A 17,115-nucleotide genomic window follows, 5' to 3' on the forward strand; every position below is an offset into this window, starting at 1 on the left:
CTACGGCTGCATGACAACGATTTGAGAACTGCCAGGCAAGTTTTCGACACTATTATTTCACATATGGCCAACCGCTGGATAAATAAAACCTGAAAATTAAGCCGTATTCAGCACTAAGTGATGCATTCTGTATACTTTGGTTGTTTAAAATGAGATGCTAATGTTTCCTCTTCTCCAATCTAAACCAGCGCGAATGAGAACGCGGCACTCTTTTATGGAGAAGTCTTACTCGTGCACGTGCTTTGCCTCCTTACCACTCCCTCCAATGCCTAAGAATTTCGCCCGGCCCCGAGTACACGCTCCCGTTTCGCCCGCCCCTTGCGGCACGCGTGACATCAGTCGAGGTGCAACAACATTCGTCGCTACTTCGACCATGTATGAGAATGACAACGCGCCGACGTTGCTCAAAGCTGAAACGACGACGAAGATCAGCTATATGCACGTGCATGCAGCACGCGTTTGCTGCAGCCCACGCACGTTCGTTCTGCTCGATTTTTCGGCGTCGCTCATCTAGGGCAGGCAAGCGGGAGACGAAAGAGCTGAGAGCACCTTACACTAGCGGTCATGAGTCACCTCGCTGAAGAGGGAGCCTCGCCGATGGCTTGCTCCGGGAACTGCCCCATCATACCGATGGCGCCTTCGGCGTTCATCTGCGACTTGGACCACGGCAGCGGCGTCCTCTCTTCCTCCGGCGCGCTTTCGACCGGATCTCCTCCCTCGGCCATAGTGCCGATGGAAGCCGTGCTGGGCACCGCCGGGGATTTAGCCGAGCAGGACGCCACGTTCTTGTGGCCCCAGGAGGGAGACTCCACGACGCCGGCATTAGACGACCGCTCCTCGGCGTCGGCCTCTCAACGTCGTGCGTCCGCGGAGTCGCTCAGTCTGAGCAACAGCAGCGACGGCTCCCCCACGTGCCGCATCTGCTTCTTCGGAGACGCGAAGCAGCCGCTGCTGGAGCCCTGCAACTGCCGTGGTGAGCGTTTAATTTGTGCTCTCGTATGGTGACAGCGACTGCGCGGACGCTCATTCCTGCCTCACTCAAGTCGTTGGCGTCATTTCCCGCCTGAATGCGCATGTACGCACGTACATTAGAAAGCCCGCTCTTGGGGTGACGAAGATCTCGTATTGCACGCTTACACCGCGGCGGCTTCCTCCTATAGTGCACTCCGCCAAGGGCGCGCTGGAATGCGTGCACTGTTGCTCGCGTTCCAGTGCGGCCGTACGTGACTGCGGCAACGTTCTTCTGTAATAATCTATGAACTACGCAGGAGTATTGCAAATAATCTAAGCTTAGGACCTAGCAAATTACGACAGATTCAGCGCGCTTGGTAAAAATAAACGTTTTGACGAAGATTTCGTGAAACGTTTCTTTTAACAGCTACTCTAAACGACAAATGACGCATACTTTTTAATTTCATGCGATTGTCTAAGTATGTGAATTCGTTTCGCGGCAACGTGAGTGTGGCTGTGTAGCTTGGCGCCCCGTTTAGCGGCATAGCGATTGTATGCGTGGCCGGCAAGACGCCAAGACGCCAAGGCGCAAAGACACTCACTACGTGATGGCGGATTACTGAGCCACTTTTTTGTACACCATCTCCGTGAGTCGCTTAATTCACTTTTACCCTTTATTAACGCTGTAGTAACTGAAAGATTTATATATCGAAAAACTTTCGCCAATGTATTCGGTGCAAGCGCTCTAGCTTGTAGTTTTGCTTCTTAAATGACAAACGCTCTTTACTAATGTTCTCATCTCACTGTCAAGGGCTTAATAAAACTACGTATATACGCGCCATTCCAGAGCGCGCGACAAAATAGTTTCACCGGTGCAATCGCAGCATATTTAGATTATGCGTTATGGGTAAGCCCAGCCACAAGCCCCCTTCACAATGCTTACATGGGCCCTGATGACTACAGACGTCAATATAACTTATCTTTGCCATATATATACCAAAAATATAAACTACGAAGTTCTTCTGCTTTTTGCGTATTTTATCAAAAATTATGTTTATTTTATAAACGTTATCTTTTAAGGAGCTGGAAATGTAAGCGAGAAAAAACGCATTAGCGTAGCGTGATGAGGCCGTGGCAAGGCAAATCTTAAAAGCGTAAAGTGATGGTTTATCATTGCATGCAATCGCATATGACCGTTTAATACGCGCGCTGTAGAGCCGTTGTCGACCGTGTCTAAGTGTAAAATGATTCCTGCTTATCAAGGAACCATTGGCTTCGTCCACCGAGACTGCCTGGAGCGGTGGATTCAGCGAACGGTGGACCCCCAGTGTCAGGTCTGCCATTTCCATTTCACAGTCCGCAAGCAGGCAGAGGTAAGCTTAAACGTGCACACAAACTACGAGGTTGATGCAGTGTTTTTAAGCTCGTAATATGATTCCGCCCTTTAAATATATCCGAAAGGATAGTGTACGGATTGTGCTGCGTTGCGCACGATCCTGCAGCCAGATTATATACGCCTTAAGCGTCTAGGGTTGCAACCAAAATAGTGCAGGGTACGTATTTAAAGGCAAAACAGCATGAACAATTAAAGGGTCGTCTAAACGAAGTTGCTGCTTTGGTGGTGTGCTCGGTGATACTGCCTTTAAAGTGCTGCCCGGTACATATGTTTACCAGACTGAGTAAAATGTTCCAGCAAATGTTCAGGAAGTTTCCAGAAACACCTTCATCCTTGAAGCTATAGTGGAACCATCTGTATAGTTTCGATGGTACCAAGCGCCTCCACGAGTCATTAAGCGTTATATTTAATGGGCGTTCACAGCGTTTACCCTGGCGCTCAGAAACAGCCCACCAAGAGCGAGCTCTAGTTAAGATCTTGTGCTTAGCGCTGGTGATCTTTGGTCTGCGCTCGTCGTCTTTGCTACGTTACTACCAATGATCGCCAGCCATCTTCTGCAGTTTTCTCCCTAATAATGCCAATTTGTAACGCAAAAGCGAGGATGGCTTTAAGTGTTAGTGCCAATCGTAAACAGATGTATTAGCAAAAAAAGAAGCGCTAGTCGTGTACTAATACGCCAGTGGTGATTTTAAGAATTAGGAACACAAACACCGCAGTCTTGTGCGACCTTTCAGAATCGCAGCCCAATTGCTAGCATTCTTTTGAGCAGTCGCATTAAAAAAGTTAGTTGGGTGCAATTACATTAGACGCTTTCAAAATATGTCCGCACGTGACCCACTCGTTTGAAAAGTCTGTCGCGTTAAACATTCTCTAGAACTTGGTTAAGAAATTTTAGCATAAGCCGTGCATTACCGGCACTTTGTAATCATATCAACCATAAGCCCCTGCCCACCCCCTCCTCTTCTCTATTTTCGATAAATTTGTTCGGAGTCGCTGTTACATTTCATGCAGTACAGCTAACTAAAATCTGCTTTCTTAAAAAGCACATATAATGAACTGCAGTGCTTAAATAAGTAGCACAGAACAAAGACAGTAATTATTCCACAGATTGTGAAATTTGCCTACACATATTCCTCATTTCGACCAAATATAAACAAGGTTTGTCGCTTAGTTCCCTATGGCAGACACTTTACACAGACGCAGCCCACTGCGGCGCACATGGCTTTTTGCTGGCCGTCGTTGGCTATTCTCGCAGGACAGGTATATTCACCTCCGCCTCGGCCAAGACCGGCTTAGCAAACACGGCTGAAGCCCTGGCGGTCGCCTTCGCAATCGAAACCAAAGAAGCCATGAGGCAGCAGGGCTCTTGTACGCTCACGGACTCTCAAGTAGCATGTCGTTATTTCACTAGCCGCTGCGCTCCTGCATGTGTCGCCCGCCTCCCAGGTACAACATTGCACCAGGGGCACAGAATCATATGGTGCCCGGGACAAATCGTATCCACGGGAAACGACAGAGTGGACAGTGCAACTGGAGCTATGACTCACCGAACGGGTGTCCTCAGTCCAGACACCCTCCTCGCGTCCCAGACGCCCCACACGCCCTGGGATATCCGAGAACACCAACGTCAGGAAAGCCAGCGCTAGCCCCCCGCCACACCCTCAATTATGTGCAGGGAAGCGTATGAGTGGCGCCACCTGCACACAAATACATGCCAGCCCCTACGGGTAAAACAGCCGACCACTTCACCGCTTACGTGGGCACTTGAACGTGGTGCGGATGTCAGCCAACTCTCGCCCACATAACGCAAGAATGCGATCTCAGGCTACCAAAATTTAATGCGCCTCACATTCCGGCGAAAAAATGCAGAACGGAGCATGGGAAGGCCTGGCCCGCCCTCTAAGTAAAGGTGGCCCAGGGGGCACTCCTAGATCAAGCATGGCGGGCCGCTGAGGCCAGTAGAGCCCTCGACAAGGGGTCCCATTCACGTGCTTCCACAAACCTTTCCTTATTAATTAAACGTTTTTCAATTAAAATAATTCCCTAAGGGCACGGCGAAAACTAATGCGAACACGGTATAACTGGGAAAACAAATGGGAAGAAATGGTGTGTTAAGTAATTAATTGGAGAATAAAATTTAGGCCCAGAAAACTAAAAGTTGTTTGCACATAATTGCCAACATAGGTCGAATTTCCGAAGTACGTAAAGTCTCTGGCAAAAATGCTTGTTTTTAGACACTGGGAAACATTGCGGATAGCGGCCACATATTGCTTTCAAGCGCTTGCTTACGAATTTTCTGCAAAAGCTGCCATTTATCAGCATCTATGTGCCTTCGCATGTACATCAGCAATATAATTCACCTCATTATCGTCAAATTTGATCTCGGTGACAGTTATACTTCTACTTAATTTTCCACGCTTGCAAAATTCATGAAAGCAAAATTCACTTGCAAAATTCATTCATGAAAGCCTTGGGAGATATGCAAAGGGGGAAGGCAGCTCGGGAGGATCAGGTAACAGCAGATTTGTTGAAGGATGATGGGCACATTGTTCTAGAGAAACTGGCCACCCTGTATACGTAATGCCTCATGACCTCGAGCGTACCGGAATCTTGGAAGAACGCTAACATAATCCTAATCCATAAGAAAGGGGACGCCAAAGACTTGAAAAATTATAGACCGATCAGGTTGCGGTCCGTTGCCGACAAAGTATGTACTAAGGTAATCGCAAATAGAATCGGGAACACCTTACACTTCTGTCAATCAGAGGACCCGGCAGGATTCCCTAAATGCTAGTCAACCATAGACCATATTCACACTATCAATCAGGTGATAGAGAAATGTGCGGAATATAACCAACCCTTATATATAGCTTTCATTGATTACGAGAAAGCGTTTGATTCTGTCGAAACCTCAGCAGTCATGGATGCATTGCGAAATCAGGGTGTAGACGAGCCGTATGTAAAAATACTGAAAGATATTTATAGCGGCTCCACAGCCACCCTAGTGCTCCATAAAGCAAGCAACAAAATCCCAATAAAGGCGTCAGACAGGGTGATACGATCTCTCCAATGCTATTCACAGCCTGTTTGCAGGAGGTATTCAGAGACCTGGATTGGGAAGAATTGGGGAAAAAAGTTAATGGAGAATACCTTAGTAACTTGCGATTCGCTGATGATATTGCCTTGCTTAGTAACTCAGGAGACCAATTGCAATGCATGCTCACTGACCTGGAGAGGCAAAGCAGAAGAGTGGGTCTAAAAATTAATCTGCAGAATACTAAAGTAATGTTTAACAGTCTCGGAAGAGAACAGCAATTTACAATAGGTAGCGAGGCACTGGAAGTGGTAAAGGAGAACATCTACTTAGGGCAGGTAGTGACGGTGGATCCGGATCATGAGACGGAAATAATCAGAAGGATAAGAATGGGCTGGGGTGCGTTTGGCAGGCATTCTCAGATCATGAACAGGAGGTTGCCACTGTGCCTCAAGAGAAAAGTGTATAATAGCTGTGTCTTACCAGTACTCACCTACGGGGAGGCTTACGAGGCTTACCTGGAGGCTTACGAAAAGGGTTCTACTCAAATTGAGGACGACGCAACGAGCTGTGGAAAAAACAATGATAGGTGTAACGTTAAGGGATAAGAAAAGAGCAGATTGGGTGAGGAAACAACCGCGAGTTAATGACATCTTAGTTGAAATCAAGAAAAAGAAATGGGCATGGGCAGGACATGTAATGAGGAGGGAAGATAACCGATGGTCACTAAGAATTACGGACTGGATTCCAAGGGAAGGGAAGCGTAGCAGGGGGCGGCAGAAAGTTAGGTGGGTGGATGAGATTAAGAAGTTTGCAGGGACGGCATGGCCACAATTAGTACATGACCGGGACTGTTGTAGAAGTATGGGAGAGGCCTTTGCCCTGCAGTGGGCGTAACCAGGCTGATGATGATGATGATGATGATGATGATGATGATGATGAAAATTCATAAGGCCGTAGCAGTAGCATAAGTATTTTACCGCAAAGGCTATATTTATCCCACGTGCTTTCGACTTCACTTACATATCACCAGTCAAGTGCCTTATTTTCACATCCTAATAGATAAGATGCCTAATGTGGTCTTTAGGTATACGTGTAGTTAGGACTGTACTTCTGTGATTTTCTGATCGTCCTAAAGTGTAATTGTGACTCATCATCCCTAGAGATTTAAGGGCGTGCTAGCTGCGAGGTAGTGAGACATTCTCCTTATGTGGACTACTTTTCTTTGACTTATATGGTGCACAGTTATCGCAACGGTTGTATGTGCAAGTAAGTGTGGTTTAATTATTTCTCCTGTAGCCTTTGCTCGCCCTGCAATGATACAGAAGAAGTAGTAGTCGGTGCCGCCTGGAAGGTGTCATGATATTTTAAAATTTATTAGGTATGAAAGCTCACAAAATTTAATGCATTTCCGTAAGATGCTCAAGCATTCCCGTAAAGATGTTCTGACACGTGCTGCAAGAAAGGTACCTTCCGGACAAATTTCCCAACGATGTCACCATTAGTAAGCTATTTCTGCACTGTTGAAAGAAGCTGCCTTAGCCAAGACAACGAGTTAGCGGACTCAATGTGGAATATCGGAAAAGAAGAGAGGAATGAAGAAGGCGGGGGGGTATCACAAAGTTCTTTATTCGTAATAAAGAAAAGGGCCGGGAATGTTAGGAGAAGCTACTTGGTTATGAGCGTTTGCAGTAACCATTCGCTAGCGCTCGCTATTAGGAGTTGCTTTACAACTTACAGTAACTGCTATGTCATGCTCTAAATCTGGATAACAACGCCACATTTACTAATAGCTTAGGTTTAGCCATGTTTACAACTCAAGCGAGAAGATTCAGTGATAGATGAGGCGATACAAACGAGTTCTGGCACTCCACTGAAAGTCTTTATCTCAGTCTGAGAGCTTAAATAAAGACAATCTATTAAGGGTAGTGCAAAAAATAATGCGAGAACAATAACATGCAGTTCACGAGGACGACCGATGGAACTCTTCACTTGCCAATAAAGGTAACTTACTATAGCGCGGGCACTGAAAGGTATCTTTTATAGAAAATTGCTTGCTATTTCGCACATTAGCGGTTCACAACAGCCCACCGTTCATCCACCGTCACGTCAGTGTTCTGACAAATAACACGTGGTGTAACTTATATAATTATGTTCAAGTTTACTGAAACTCATTGTTCATGCAGCGTCTAGTCTGCCCAAAATATATCTTGTCGAACGTTATCAGGAAGTTTGTTAACCACTGCAACATGACGTACTCATTTCTCATTCATGTCTTGTCGCATGAAAATGACTGCAGTCTTTGAGTTCTATTGAACGGTAGACAAAGAATCAGCAATTGATTATTGCGCCATAGTTCTGAAAGTTCTGTCCATAACGACCATTGTCTAAAGGAATGGTGTGTGCCTACTAAAAAGAAGAGAGTGTGTGTGGGAATTGGGGGCTTATATATTACTGACATTTTGCTCGAGGTAACTTACGTTTTGTAGAATTGCAGTTCGTTTCAGAGCAGCAGGGCATGATGGAGATACAAACGTTTCTGTGAACGACAGAAATTCCTCTGCTCACGAAAGGGATACCGGAATGAGGATGTCTAGAAGTCAACTGCTTACCTTTGTAAGAAGTAGAAAGACTATTCCTTAAAACATATGTGTTTAGCACGATACTCTGAAATGTTTGCAGTGATCAACACTTATCATTGAATTAACAGTTGCTACATATTACATTATTCGGATGCATCACAAGAAAAAAATCTTGCGACGTACATTTCTTATAATGGCTGTTACCGACCAATAGTGGCTTTTATTCGTATGTTGAGATTCGGCATTTTTTTTTGCCAAATGGTAATTAGGATAGCGTTCACGCCAAAGGCGCTAGAAGTGTTTGCGCAACTTCATTGCAAAGGACGTGAAAAGATCACGCATGGTGAGAGCTAATATACTTCAGCTCTGCAATGAACCTCAGGCAATCATTTGAGGCGTGCAGTGTTGAGACAGTTTGTTTGCCCACGTCTTGTATTTCTTACTCAAAGGGAACCCTACGGACGGGCAGGGACAAGTGGAACGTGACTTGATTCATACGCATGCGTAGAAGTACGCAGATGCGTGTGTCCGTGCACGAACACGTAAATACGCAACTCTATCGATGCCGCCTAGCAAACATTTCGTTGCTTGTCAAGATTGCATCGCTACCCTCTTGTCCCTCGCGACATTGTCCACAAGTATTTTACATGAACTACTGGCAACACGTCCTTCTACGCCGAGTGCTCTACCTACAGCACGGCATGGTTGCATAATTGTAATTTTGCGCACCGTACCTCCACCGTTCTGATGTATATAGTCACTGTATCTTTACTATGTTGTGTCTTTCCTGGTCGAATCCTGTTGTCGCGCGCAGTGTGTACCATATAAAAATAAATTTCAAAAATAAAATCTAACCTGTTCTCCTATCTCTGCGTGCAGCCGGCGTGGCGCCTGCTGTTCGATGTCGAGGCCCGCCGCCCCGTGCTCGGCTACGCGGTCTTGGGCGCGCTCTTTGCCCTGAGCATCGCGTTCATCTTCACACTGGCCTGGCTGTACGCGGTGTGCCTGCCCACCCGTGTCGGAGACAAGCTGGCCGCCACCGTGGTCGTACTGTTGGCCGTGCAGAACATCCTCTGGCTGTACTTCCCTTTCGTCAGCTTCACGTAAGTCGAAGCGTTGAACGAAACGATGACGTGCGAAAAGGGGATAGCGTGTGCCACTCGTGGTTGCAGAGATGATTCCCTCGTCGATTGTAATTACATGCGGTGGAATGAAGTAGGACACCTAGTCACCTGAATTTTTACAAATCAGTTTCACGGGTAGTACTATTGCGCCACTGCTGCGGCAGGCCCTGGCAGTGAATTGTGGTACGGGCAGTCAACGTCGCCGTTCACCTCTGTTTTCGCTGCCTCCGTATCGGCATTGCAGGTGGAAATTCGCGTTCTTTATCGAGTTTATCGACGTTCATTCATGCTCGACTGTGGTTGGGTTTGCACTCTGCGTGCTAGCATGCTTTGACAATACCAACGGACACAAAAACATCGAGTTTACGACTTTCTAGCCGAAAAAAAAAAACAATGGCAAGAATGGATTCGTAATATCAGTAGGGCCGGGAATAAGGAGATAAGGTTCTTTATTTGGACTTTTTCTTGCTTGATTTCAAGTATATACAAGCTCACGACTGCCATATGTAAAGCGGTCATCAGTTTACAGAATTCGAGAACAAGGCAAAATTACTTGTCGATATCGCCTATTGAAAGCTAGCAACAGCTTGGTTTCGTTCGCTCTTTGGGCGCGGCGTGAGCATGCAGGCATGCAATAACCTGTGTTTTCGGCCTTACGGTTTTAAAAAGGTAGGCCCTTACCGTGACTTCGTCTTCATCTAGTCTTCATCGCGGGACATCATTTTTCGGTTTGCATCGTTGAATAGAATAAGTAGTATGGTCGTTTGTCTGGTTAATAATCAACAGGCAGAGAAATTTCACCTCTCTGCAGAAGCTCGCTTCAGCCATAGCGAGGTGCGCTTACGACGGAGCCTTATTATTATTTCTTTTTTTTCGTACGTGCTGGGCAGGCACAAATGTCGAGCGCTTCCGTGAGCACTGAAAATTTTAGAAAATGCGGTCTTCCTGAGAAATTTGAGTAAAAGCAAGCCTGCGGTGTGAGATAAGTTTTCCTTTTAAGTTTGCTAGAATAGGTATACGTGTCATAGTACATCTTATAGCGATTTTTCGCGAAAATAACGCAGCCGTATTGTGTTGACACACAAAGGTCCATACTACATCACATTAGTGTCTCACAGTGTTGCCACGTTTCAGATTTCTCCACGGTAATCCAACTACCATTAAGTAGGCGCCGATGCGATCTGACCACTTTTAGCAAGATGGCGTTGCATAACCCAGGAAAGACTCACCCATGCGCCTGAGGGCCGGTGATATTTGCCTATTCATGGGATTGAAAAATAAAGAATAATGCATAACTTATTCTGCAGGAACATGTATTTAGAAGTGTAGAATGTTTCCACTTTTCAGCTGATATAATTTCGATAATGCCATGATGAGGAACTTTGAGCGCATGGCAGGACAGGAGCAATTACGAACGCGGAAAGGCTAGTGCATGCGTTTTCCCGATACTCATGTCCCTGCCCTATTGAACGCTAAGCACGTGAGAACAAAATTGAATGCCCACCTGGCGCAGAGTGAAACCTAACCAACGCATTGCTATTTGTAAATTGCTGTTTGGCGATTATACTTTGCCGAACGTTTGCAATGTGCAAATTGCGTCACCTAACCGGTGTCCTGTATGGAGTGAAACGGGAAGCAGAAGGGAAGACACGTGATTACATGTCTCAATAGTCAGCGTGGTTAAGCTTCTACGCCAATGTGGATATTTTATGGGAAATGAAGAGCGAGAACACCAGACCGATCTTTTTTTTTTCGCAGGTACTCGTACAAGGCATTCAAGAAGTGGCACGAAGATAGTACCTGCCTCAAGCTCGTGCTCAGCACTGACGAGACCAGCGGAGCCGCGTGGTCGAACCTTCGCTTCTGGCGTGCGGGTGGCGGCTCCCGAGACCCCGTGTTGTCTTGTGGTGGAGCTCAATAAAGATGCCAGAGGGCAGGAAAAAGAGGCTACGCTGGTGCGACAAACAAAGCGGACGAGCGAAAGTTCTTTTTTTGATCGTAAATGAGTTCTTATTCCTAAAAGAGGTTTCACCACGAAAACCGCAATCTGAAAAAAAAAAGAAAAAAAAACTCCAGTTCTATGTTTGGCGACACAGCACGTCCACCTAAAGCATCTTGAACGTGGAAACAATGATAGTGTCGGGCCATTGTGTAGACCCAGATTTGAGTGTCATGCATGCTGTAACTGCTTCTCGGAGATTCCCTACAAAAGCATAGAAAAATGCGCATCTTTTGAAGATGTCCTTCAGCAGCATACATACGAAGGCACTAGAGTATCGCAGCGTTTCCGTTGACGTTCTTACTTCATATTTGTGCATGCGTGGGTCTTCCCAGTTCATGCGCAGCATCAAGTACCAGCAACGACTGAAGGGACACTATGATACAATACTCGTGATTGTTGAGAGCTACTTAGTTAATCGTCGGATCACGACAAGTTAGCCATGTTCATGGCCCGACTGACACCTTTGGCCACATTCGCTGTCATGAAACGCTTGCAGAGACAACAGAAATGTCATGCATGGGGAATATGTCATGAACTGTCCTTAAAGGTGAACTTCCAGGTAAATGCTGCACGTTAGGTCGGGTGTCCCTGCTAACATTAGCGAAGCTGGTAAAAGAAAAAAAAACATAGAGAATAGCATGGAGCCAGACCAACGGTGTTCGGTCCTCAGACCTCCAATGAGTCAGCATAGTAGGTCTCATAATAGTATATAGCTCCGTTTCTTTCTCCAATTTGCGTTTTCTTTTACAACTTGGCTAATGTTAGCTGGTACATACAGTAGAGCGGTAATGACGTTGCTTTGTGCCGTGTTGTGCGTATCAAAATATCAATAATACGTATCGCGTTTAATTCTAAAAAGCTATATAGATATATGCATTTGACTAGTGCATTAATCTCTTTGTAGTATCAAGAAATGCGCCTAAAGAAAAAACAAATTTCATCCTTTCATTCAAATAACTTTATTAAGTGCCCTGCGATTTGGTGGGGTGTCTGGACCCCACCTTTATTAAGTGCCTGGACCCCACCTAGGTTTCGGCCAAGGGTTGTTCGCCCTTGGCGGCTTTCTCCGCTCGCTGTATGGCCCAGAGTTCATGCTGCAGGTCCGAGCTGAGCAACACAGACTTCCAGCGCGCACGGAGGCTGTCGCTGTTTTAGGCTGCATCACCGTCATCCAGTATTATAGCCTATAGCCGTACATTCCTATAGGATATGCTCCAGGGTTTCTTTAGAGTCGCAATATCTGCACTCGTCGGTCATGTATAAATCTGGATGTATTAGGTGCCTGATAGCTGGACTCGGATAGGATCTTGTTTGTAAATGCCGCCATTCGACAGACTGATTTTTGCTTAATTGTGGGTGCGGCGGCGGGAATGTGCGCCTCTGTAATCTATGGTGTTGTGTAATTTCGTGAAATCTGGCGATTCGATCTTCCCAATCCTACTCATCGGTAGTCGGTGAGGCGGGACTAACCGAGGCTTGGTCCGTAAGCTCTCGAGTCATGCGGTGCGCCGCCTCATTGCTTGCGTCTGATAGTGTTTGAGCGGGTGTGCAGGTGAGATCGACACTTTTGTCCTAGTTAATAGCTAATTTGAGGAGTCGTAGTGCCTCTAGGGAGGTTCGACCGTCGGCGAAGTTTCGTATGCCCGTCTGGCAATCACTGATGATTATGCCCGCTTGTGTTTGTGCTATGGCTAGCACGATGGCTATTTCCTCTGCGGTTTCTGCGTGTAACGTGTTGACTGTAGGGCTCGTCATGCACTTTCCCTCGTAATTAATTACCACTGCCGTGTAGGCAATCTTGTGTCTGTATCTAGCTGCGTTTACAAATGTGATGTCCTTGCTGTTACCAAATTTCTTCTGTTTATTGCGTGCTCTGCTTTCCCGTCTACCCTGATGGTGGGTGGGATGCATATTCTTGAGTATTGGAGGGACGGTTATCATGTCTCTGATGTGTCTGGACATATCTACTTTGACGCCATATTGGGTATGATACCTTATACCTAGGCGATGCAACATTTGCCTGCTGGTTTTAGTTCCGGATAGGCGTGGGGATTGTGCTATTCGTTTTGCCTCGGTTAGCTCATCCGTTGTATAGTGGAGACCTAGTTAAGAACAAATTTCAATACGTAAATTTTCTCATTCTTAACTACTACGGCGACACACAAGCGTTGTTCTATTTGTTCTTTTTTCTTCCGCTTTGTACACCTGTCCCTACTTGTCACTAATCAAAAATAACGTCATCTGACATTACACAGCTTTCACTACAATTTTTATCATTGTCAGTGCCTATGCCAAGTGATATCTGCTGTAAAAGACGTTTAAAATTACGTTTTGCAAGAAATTGCCGTACAATTACGTTAGGAGGTGCACAAACTATATTTTGTTTGACCAGGTAAACGCGTAATGTTTATAAATTTCACAGGTCCACATTAGTTTAATTACTTCCCTTAAAAGCCAAAGTATACATTTCAGCAATGTCAAAGGCAATCATTACTCCCGGTTAATACTTCGTTTAAAATTTCTAGACACTGCGTACTTCAATATAGCAGGCATTGCACCGGATCTTAAAGCGCAGTGCTATTACTTCATTGGTTTATTAGGTACTATATGTTGCGAAGCCCTTCAGCTTTATATAAAGTCGACTTATGCCTCGACATGTTAACATAACTGTATGAGCACCGGGACACTGTTGAAAGTAGTAGTCTAGCAATACAGCGCTCAGCTCGTTTTCTGTATTGCCCTAGGCCCCTCTTTGCGCATTAATTATGAAGCAGTACCATGTCGCATGGGACACATTTCTTCCAGGGATGTCCTTAACCGTTATGCTGTTTAAATTGCGGCTGAGCCCGTCATCTGCATTAGTTGCAATATTAACAAACTTGCGCTGGCACATATACTATTGCAGCAAACGAATATCTCTGATGGACCACTATACATAGACTAAGCTTATCTAACCTTATCTAACCTGACCTGACCTGAAATAAAAATTCAGTGCCTACTGCGAACTTTGTGAAAGGGTGCTATCAATGTTCTTGTAAAACGAGTGCACAACGTCACCAATCATGTTTCAAAATTAGTTTTCTTTTTTTGAAACCCAGGAACGTATACCAGTGTCTCATGCAGTGACACAGACACTTGCATATACTATTCACTGGGTACGACGTGAACATGCAAGAACAATCGCACTTTTCAAGAGAGAGAGAGAGAGAAATAACTTTTATTTATATAGCCGGCAGATTAGTGGGGAGGCCAACCCCGCCTAGATGGCGGCCAGAAGCCCTTGAGCTCTAGCGGCATCCTCGGCCTGCTGGACAGCCAAAAGTTGGTCTTCGGGGGCCAAGCTGAGCAACACGGTCTCCCACTGCTTCCGATCCTGAATGTTTTGGCCCTGTCGGGGCGCCCGAGGGCAGGCCCAGATAATGCGATTCAGGTCCGCCCTTTCTTGACAAAATTTACAATTGGCCGAATATTGGTCTGGGTAATAATGATTATAAGTCACCGGATTCGGATATGTATTTGTTTGAAGGAGGCGCCATGCCACCGCCTGCTGCTTATTAAATGATGGGTGTGCGGGAGGAAAACGCACCCTCCCCAATCTGTAATGATTAGTTATCTCCCTGTAGCCAACCATCCGGTCCCCTGTCAGCCACAACCGTGGCGCCCCGGTGGCTCGGCTTGTGAGTCCTCGAGCCACAGTGTCGGCCGCCTCATTGCCGGGGAGGGAGGAGTGCGCAGGCGCCCAGATGATATGGACAACCCGCTCACCGCGGTAGTTTGCCAAGATACGTTGTGATTCCGGCGAAATGCGCCCCTTTGTGTAATTTAAAATGGCGGTTTTATAATAACTAACTATTATCGTGGCCAGTGTGGAAGCCCCTGCGAGAGCAATGGCCGATTCCTCAGCCACCTCGGCTCTGTTAGTTTGAATAGATCCGCTGACCTTAGGCTCACCTTCCGAGTTCACTGCAACGATACAAATATTCTGATTAGTCGTGTACTCTGCCACGTCGACGTACACCACGTCCTAAGAGCGTTGGAATCTCCTATGTATAGCCCTTGCCCTTTCCTCCCGCCTTTCCCTGTGATGTTCGGGATGCATGTTTTTGGGTAGCGGTGGGATAATAAGCTGGTTCCTTATGTCGTGGGGAATGTCTACTTTAGTGCCATACTGTGATGCGTATGTTACTCTAAGCTTGTTGAGTATGTGTCTGCCAGTAGGTGTTTGTGAGAGTCTTTCATATTGCGCTATCGTATGGGCTTCTATGAGTTCTTCGAGCGTGTTGTGGCCACCTAAGGCTAGGAGCCTGTCATTCGATGTGTTTATCGGTAAACCTATGGCTTCTTTGAATGATCGTCTAATGATGCCTTCGATTTTTGTCTTTTCTGCTACTTGGAGATTTATGTAAGGGGTTACATATATTATGCGGTTGATGACAAGTTCAAAACATTTTTTACGAACACGCTAGGTGCTAGAACTTGCAATGTTTAACAAAGAGGAAAATTAATAGCTAGACAACTAAACGGCTAGGGCCTCATGCTACGGCTATTTATTATGTGGGGCACGCAAAAAGGAAGCCCAAAAACATAAAGAACTACAAACAACATACTCGTACAGAAAATCAAACGTTGTTGATGCTTCTTTTGAAATAACTTAACATGATTGATCATTTATTCATTCTATCCATTAGAAAGCTTCAATCACTTCCTCGTGAATATGGTGGCAACATCGCTAGGCCAAACTAATCCAGGCGTAGTAGGCCAGTGTCTAGAAACTGTGTTCTCGGAGCCTGTATAATATGCACAAATGTGCACCTGCCAGATTAAGATAAGCAATGCGACATGATTTGATATGACTCAGATTAGTCCAGTGATGCTGAAACAAGGGAGTCCGTTTTTGGCGAGTTGGTATTCAATGACTTAGCCTTCACATTAGTGCAATTCGGAGTGCATGAAGGAAAAAAAGGCAAAACAAGAAGAAATAAAATAAAATGGGGGCTTATATTGTTACAGGCACATTTTTATTTACCAGAAGATTGGCTCTGGCTTCTCTGATGACTAGCACTGAGCGTACTTCAAAAGCCTTATGGAGCCCGTTATGTAGTTTCAAACACCATGTGCGCAATGATTTGTTTTACTCCACACTACTGTCACCCTTCAATCTACCGTACAAGAATACTAGTGTCGCATGTGCAGGAGGAGGCACTGGCTTTTCCGAGCATCATAACATTCTTGGGCTGAGGAGGAGCACCATGTCACATCCATCCGTTTGAACACATGTTGGCACCTGAATATATAGAGCAGAAATTTCCTTCAACTCCGCGAGAATGAAATTGAATTCTGGTCTAATGGTGGTGATAGGGACTAAACGGATGCGGAAAAAGTACCTAGCAACGCTGGATACCTGAAGGAAACCTTATCAACTAGGGCAACTTTCAGCTTTTCTGAGAGTAAATTGCAAGTACATAAACGCATAGGTAAAGTGTATTATTTGTAATGCGAAGAGCAGCATTTACTGTTAAACAAGAGGCAAGGGGTATAATTTGGCGTCCGACCCGTTGTGCATTTAGTAGTTCCAAGAAGTTTGCAACATGTTTTACGAGGATCTGACAAGCTTAAAAACCAGAGCCGCCATGTTCCAGACGTGTCACCCAGTTGGCAGCCACATCCTACAGTGTTTCTACTAGTAGATGCGAATAACGTATGTTTGCTTTGTATTGTAGGGCTGAACGAACTAGGCTTTTCTGTAGGAGTAGTCAGCTTAGAGATTATTTTTGCAAATGCAAGGCGACAGCCGACTGCCTTGTAATTTTAGCATTTGGGTACATGTTTCCGAAAGCGACCTTGTAAAAATAAACACTTTTTCTTTAGTGGTAAATGCCCGTCTCCGCGCTCTTCTCCTCATACGAGAACCTTTCTTTATGATACGTATCTTGTACCAATCGTTGCCATCGTTTGATGGTCATGCCGTTCTCGGCGCAATTAACATGTCGGTCCCGACGCACGTGAAACACTTGCACGTGCTTAGC

The 17,115-nt window shown here is 45.7% G+C and overlaps 1 protein-coding gene across 1 annotated transcript; it reads left to right on the plus strand.

Annotated features, from left to right (window-relative positions):
* Positions 1 to 410: 410 nt before the first annotated feature.
* On the plus strand, positions 411 to 11,090 carry LOC135915929 (E3 ubiquitin-protein ligase MARCHF2-like). The gene is made up of 4 exons (XM_065449117.1): positions 411 to 973; positions 2,215 to 2,324; positions 8,843 to 9,066; positions 10,846 to 11,090. The coding sequence occupies exons 1-4, from the start codon at positions 565 to 567 to the stop codon at positions 11,006 to 11,008; spliced, it is 906 nt and encodes a 301-aa protein (XP_065305189.1). The 5' UTR covers positions 411 to 564; the 3' UTR covers positions 11,009 to 11,090.
* Positions 11,091 to 17,115: the final 6,025 nt, after the last annotated feature.

The sequence above is a fragment of the Dermacentor albipictus genome, chromosome 2 (genome assembly GCF_038994185.2).
Source record: "Dermacentor albipictus isolate Rhodes 1998 colony chromosome 2, USDA_Dalb.pri_finalv2, whole genome shotgun sequence".
NCBI classification, from domain to species: Eukaryota; Metazoa; Arthropoda; class Arachnida; order Ixodida; family Ixodidae; genus Dermacentor; species Dermacentor albipictus.